Raw genomic sequence first — 6,572 nt, 5'->3', positions numbered from 1 at the left:
GACTTGGGTAGCTTTTACATTTAACTGAGTTGGAGTCTGTCATTCCCATCCTCTGAAACTGTAGCTGACTGCAGCCAACCTATGACTGGAACTGAAAACAACTAGTGTCATTATGCAACAATTGTGTCGTATAGCAGTAGAATAAAATGTGTTATCATGAACTAAGTTTTTCTTTAAAAAAAAAACTTGTGTCGACTAAAAATACGTATTATACAACAAGACATAAGCATGACATATTACTGAAAATAGCAAAAATTAAGCCAAAGTAAGACTAGAATAGAAAAAAATTGATACTTGCAATAATTCTGAGGTAGTACAGTAGTATCACAAAATACTGTACATGAAAACGGACTGCTAGACATAACATTGATATTGGCCATTATTTACGACTGTTTTTGCTTCCGGTTTTTTAATTATTTTTATTTTGTCCTTCTGGATCATTGCTGTTCTGACAATGTGAAAAATACATCAATCTTGATTCTTGACTGACTTTGCTGGACTCAACAGAACATGTAGCTCTTATTTTGAAAGCCCAAACAGGAACCGATTGTCCTCGTTGCGCTTGCCTTGACGCTGCCACAGAGAGCAACGGACGCACGGTGGCTACTTGAACGAAAACGGGGGAAGCTCGCTCAAGAACCGGCTGGGTTGTCGTCGGGAACTCAGCATGCCACAAAACAAATGCTGAGCGCGCCTCCGGAACAACCGAATTCACCTCCCGAGCGGTGATAGTTGACGGCCACGCCCCGTTTCCACCGACCAGAGTCCGTAGATAAAAAACTGCCGGCGGAGGCGCAGCGGAGAAGCGGTTTGAAAAGCCAGCAGGGCGGCTAGCGGGGCTCACAGCGGAGAGGAAGCAGGAGAGCTGTTTTGGGAACCATGAGAGAGTACAAAGTAGTGGTTCTCGGGTCCGGCGGGGTCGGCAAATCCGCATTAACCGTCCAGTTCGTGACGGGCTCCTTCATAGAGAAATACGACCCCACGATAGAGGATTTCTACCGAAAGGAGATCGAGGTGGACTCCTCTCCGTCCGTCCTGGAGATCCTGGACACGGCGGGCACCGAGCAGTTCGCCTCCATGCGAGACCTGTACATCAAAAACGGGCAGGGCTTCATCCTGGTCTACAGCCTGGTCAACCAGCAGAGCTTCCAGGACATCAAGCCCATGAGGGATCAGATCATCCGGGTGAAGAGGTACGAGAGGGTGCCGATGATCCTGGTCGGCAACAAAGTGGACCTGGAGGGGGAGAGGGAGGTCTCGTCCGGAGAGGGCAAGGCTCTGGCGGACGACTGGAACTGCCCGTTCATGGAAACTTCAGCCAAAAATAAAAGCTCGGTGGACGAACTGTTTGCAGAGATAGTCCGACAGATGAACTATGCCTCAACACCAAATGGCGACGACCAGTGCTGCTCGTCTTGTGTTATTCTTTAAGGAAAATTGACAATCATAAAGTTTTATCCTTTGCTCGGTTTTAAGTTTGCAATGGTAAGTTTCTGACATCACACACTTAAAATGCACATTTGACATTCCTCTGTCTGATGCACTTCTTATAAACTTGTTATTATGATCCTGAAGTAGCATGTGCCCATATCAAGCACAGTAAATTGTCACACGTATGCACATTTGGCTTCATTTTAAGCATAAGTCTGTAATTTTTCTTCATATAAGCTCCACATTAGTGTTAACTGTTAACCTACAGTGGGACACTTGCAGTCTATTGTTTTGCTAAGCAGATTGGGGAAGTGTCTGAGTCATTTGCAGAACTGGTGGGGCAAGCTGTGACTGACTTGATCAGGTTTACAAACTTAGCAGTTGAATCTGCACACCTACAGGCTAAAGTTGTAACACAGCTGCCTTTTTTTTTTAAAAAAAAAGGCATTTTCCACAATGAGGTTAACAGGGAGATTCCAGTTTGTTTTGTTTTTTAAATTTTGGCCTACATTCAGTGGATTCTGTTTTTCTTTTAAAGGCTGTTTCTTCAATGCTCTGTCAGAAGTTGCTGTTAAGTTCATTCACGTCTCTGTTTCTTGTGGCAGTGTGTTGCAGCAAGTCTGTACTGTTGAGCTCTTCTTCGTGTCTCACCCCGGCCTTGGAGGAAAATGAAGGGAAGAATGCTGCAAGGGGGGACGACAGGAGGAGGAGGAGGGGAGCAACTGAGACAGAGGGAGGGGTCCACTCTTCAGGAATTCTGCTGGGTTGGAGTATCATCGCTGCACGATCAGTGTCCACCATTGATGTCAACGCAGCGTCAGCTCCAGCAGCGACCACCTTTCCCCTTCTCACCAACCGTACTCCCACCTGGAACTAAACCCCAATGGGAAAAAAAAATGATATGGAGAGTATCACTTAGAGAAACTCATAAATGGATATTTCTGTATAAGAAGAAGACAGGGAGATAGAGTATATTTTGGTAAATAACTGCACAGTCTGAGGCAGGTGAAGATTTCGACTGCCTAAACCCAGTTTGGGGCAAATAATGCTCCGCGACACTCCAAAATCCTTTTTTTTTTTTCTTCTTTTCCAAAGTCCGAAGAAAATTGTCACCACTCATCTGCTGGTGGAGTAAACGTGACGAGTGCCACTTTTTCTTTCTTCGTCGGCGTGCGAGAGGACCCTAACTGAAGTGACATGGGGACGCTGACCCGATCGCGCTTGTGTCGAGTGCCTTTCCAAAAACAAATCAGCTGTTCAGATTTTAGTGCCAACCTATCACCAAAAGAACCCTTCGACATGGCAATCCACAAACTAGTAAAAACTCTTCTTCTGGATAATCTTGTAAGGGTGGAGGCTGAAAAACAAACGACTACAATAGGCTTTTTGTTAATGGAATGGCGGTTTTCTGTATGTTTTACATTGGCCTTTTTGAAGTCTAAAGGTGTTCATTTCCAATGTCTGCTTGGTCTGGCCAAACCGTATATCTTGAAATGCACAGGTACTGGAACCCTTTAGATGTGTGAGAACAACACACATCGCTTACCCTTTTCCAGACCACTTCAAATCAAAGGAATTCTGTTTGTTCTGTTTATTTTGTTGTTTTTAACAGGAAATGTGATGATGTTGACAAATCTAACCTGATTGTAAGTTTAATTTCAGACCGGCCGTTTAACAGGGGAGGCTGTCTGTTTTAAAGAAAGAAAAAAAAAAAAAGAAGACTTTTAATACAAATTGCATTTTTTTAAAAAGAAACCAGGCTGTGTTTGCTTTTTGTTGGCGTCTAATTGTTTCAGCGTTTTGCCACAGTGACCGCTTTGTTGTCAGAAGCAGTTTGGGCAAAGCGTCTTATCGTTTCTTCATTTGTTTGAACACACAGAAGTAATCGGGTTCCTGCAAATACTGAATGCTTCGTTTGCATAATTTACGGTGGCCTGACTTCCCCTGAAAACACAGATTTACACGTGTTGTCTTTTAGCTGAGGACGTGTGGTAGCCCGCATGCTAGCAGGAAACGGGACTGCAGCAGGGAAATGCTGCAGCTTTGTTGGTGTTTGTTGCTTTTTTGTGTTGACAAATTTACCGGGCACCTTCATGCAAGCTCCGTTACTTGTGGTGTTTGTAGACACATGAAAGGCATTTCTCCATTGCCTTCCAAGTCTACCTTAACCTTTCTTCTGCTGCCATAGCCTCGCTTTCGCTTTTTATTTCCGAAACAACACATCTGTTTGTGTGGTTAACATTGACGCCACTGCGATGCAAAATCAGAAACTGAAAAAAAGACAGAGCAGGGTGAATGAAAAAGAGACGAGTACCTCCCTTCTGTTGGTCTGCTGCAGTGTTTACATGATGCTAGTCATGTAAGCATGGTTGTTTTCAGGCCTTTAGAGTCTATCAGCAGGAATTTATGTAAGAATAAGTGGAAGGTGCCCGATGAGGTTTGGTATTCCTGTCTAGTAGGTAAACGTCGGTTGTTTTCAACCACAGAACAGGATCAAAACACCTCAATCTAGTCCGAATCTTCCAATGTGTTATTAGACGAGGCCAGGCAATGCAGCTCCAGAGAAACGACTCTTTTAACTGTGTGGGCGTTGTAGTGTTTCAGCCCAGAGCTTCAGCCTGGCTGCAGCGTGTGTGGGTGCAGCGGTGTGATGTGGAGAGGCGGCTATGACTGAGCAGGGCCACCGTTCTGCTTCTGTTTACCTACGGGGATTACCTAGCCCCCTGGCCGGCTGGTTGACCGCAGTATGGCTTCAGGGGAAGGGAGTAAACAAACGTAAAGACAGTGCAGCCTTTCTGAGACTCGAATCTGCGCCGGTCTTCGAGCTGCACAGTATGGCTGTTGTGGTATGTTTTGTATGCGTCTTAGAGGTCTGAGCATGTGTGTCTGCCTGTCACTGTCCCACACGGGCTCACGCCACTACAGTATGTGGGACGGAGCAGGCCGTGCTATCTGTGCCTGTTAGCCAGTGTAAGCAATGGTATCATATGTATTCTTTGGCTTTGCTTGTACCATGTGACTGCGGGGAGGTCGGGGTAAAGGGTTGTGTGAGGGGGGCAGTTCAGTGTGAATATGACATCCAACAGGTGCAGTCAAACTGCGCGGTGCATTAGAGTTAAGCTGAGATCAATATTGGGATATTAAAGGGAGTAACTTTGTATTGATTTGTAGCACAGTGTAGCATCTGTTTGCCAAACTATGTAGAGTAATCTTTAAATTACTTTTGATAAATGTCCTTGTATACGTTATGTGCTGTCTTTTGAGTTACAACTTGCTTCAACAATACTGTTTGCTCATTCCTTGCGTGCAAATGGAAGCAGCTTTCCATTATTTGTCTGTCAGAGTAGAAGCAGCATGTGCGCACACGTATTTCCCTCATTCCCTGAAGCCTCACGAGACCGTTTCACAGCTTAATGCTCGGTTTCAGCGTTCTGCGCAGAAGACCTTTGTTTCTGCGCGACTCTTGATAGCAGGTCTCACATCTTCTTTGCATCCACCACAAGACATGGTTGCTCTCCAGCTGCCTTATCTACGTGAAGTCGAGGCGAATAGCGTGTTTCCTCTAAGGCCTCGATACAGATTGCGCGATTAGGCAAGAACAGACCTGAAACTGAACTCTGCGTTGAAATAACGGCGGTAGTGGATGAGAGGGAGAAGTTTTTACAGCTATGCCCCAGTTATTGTAAATGTACACCTCCCCTCCTCCTCCTCCACTTCTGCTGCTGCACAGCTTCAATCTCTTGCTGTGGTATAAACATCTGATAGCAGAAGAATTTGCCCTTTGGAGAGAAAGGGGCCTGTCGAGTTCCTGTTTCTTTTAATCTATCTCTTTCTAAGGAGTGAGAAGGTGAAAGTTTCACTTCCTGCCCCCCCCACCTTTTTTTTTTTTTTTTACTTTTTTTGCACTCGTCAGCAGCACCACGTTTTTGTTTTCCTGAGTTTAATTGCTTTCAGTCTTTAAATCATTAAGTGTCCGCGTGTTGTAGCGACATTTTGTGTACTTGCTGTTATTTACGGTGCCTTTTTTTTTTTTTTTTTTTTTTTATAAAGCTATCGGTTTCACTTGCAGCCAACAGGAAATCAGTGGCGTTCAGGTTTTGCAGATGGCCCAGCTTGTCAGTGGTTGCTGGTCATGGGAGATGGTCATGTGATGTGGTTGCCATGGTTAAGGGGGGTTGGGATGTGGTATGGCTGCTCCGGGTGGCCTCGTGACCTATGGGAGTTCAGTCACTGCTGGAATGGTGACTGTAGGCTGAGGAGAGGAGGCTGTTGGTGTGTTTGATCACTGCCAGTCGCCGCAGACATATATTCTGTTCTCATGACAAGAGTGTGATTTTACTTTTGCAGAGTAAAGAGAAAAACAGAGCTCCGGTTACAGTAAACGGGAGTATTGATCTCTTAATAATTAAGATAAAGGTTCACTGTGTTGCTTGTTGCACCGATGCGAGAGCCGTGTTGTGTGTTTTTTTTTTTTTTTTTTTTGCTGTTGGAGGCAATTGCTCCGACAGGAAGTGTTGCAACAGAGCCAGCGAGAGTGGGTGGTGTGTGTTTGCATTTTTTACATGGGACTTAATCACTATATAGGCTCCTTGCTGAATTACAGGCTTCTCTCTCTCTCCCAGCGTCATCATGCTATTTTTGAGGCTCTGTTGTGTTCAAGAGAGTGGTTTTGCCTCTTTCTTTTTTCTTCCCTTGGCAGATGTGCCTGTTATGTACTGTATCTGTCGAAGGCAGCGTGCTCTCTGAAATCCATTCAACTCCATTAGTCTTTCTTTTTCTACATGTTGCTTATTTTGACGTATCACGTGACACCTACCAAAAGATTCATGTGAGTGCCTGTATTTAGTCTGTATGCAGCGGCATTGTTAGTTTTACAGTGTGTGGCACTGTTATTTCCTTTCGTACGAGGCATTACCATAACAACGCAGGAATATCCATTTGCTCCTTGTTTGTCTTCCCCTTGAAGGCTGAATGAGCTTTGTTTTTTCACTCTTTCACTCACACAAACACACTGCAGTTAACCCACATTGTGCTCATTTAAACACAGTGCAGTTCAGATTCCTGCAGCATTCCAGCACCAGAACTTTGTCCAGACACAGGCAGCAGAGGCATCACTCACCTCCTCTGTCCTAGAAGTTATT

General features: G+C 44.9%; 1 protein-coding gene across 1 annotated transcript; it reads left to right on the top strand.

Annotated features, from left to right (window-relative positions):
• The first annotated feature begins 567 nt into the window (after nt 1-567).
• LOC110955975 (ras-related protein Rap-2b) lies at nt 568-3,186 on the top strand. The gene is made up of 2 exons (XM_022201188.2): nt 568-1,485; nt 2,037-3,186. Exon 1 carries the CDS (start codon nt 880-882, stop codon nt 1,429-1,431), a length of 552 nt encoding a protein of 183 aa, XP_022056880.1. The 5' UTR covers nt 568-879; the 3' UTR covers nt 1,432-1,485; nt 2,037-3,186.
• The last annotated feature ends 3,386 nt before the right edge of the window (nt 3,187-6,572 follow it).

Source organism: Acanthochromis polyacanthus, chromosome 13 (genome assembly GCF_021347895.1).
Source record: "Acanthochromis polyacanthus isolate Apoly-LR-REF ecotype Palm Island chromosome 13, KAUST_Apoly_ChrSc, whole genome shotgun sequence".
NCBI classification, from domain to species: Eukaryota; Metazoa; Chordata; class Actinopteri; family Pomacentridae; genus Acanthochromis; species Acanthochromis polyacanthus.
The sequence above is the reverse complement of the archived record's forward strand: the minus strand, read 5'-3'. Positions and strand labels throughout refer to the sequence as shown.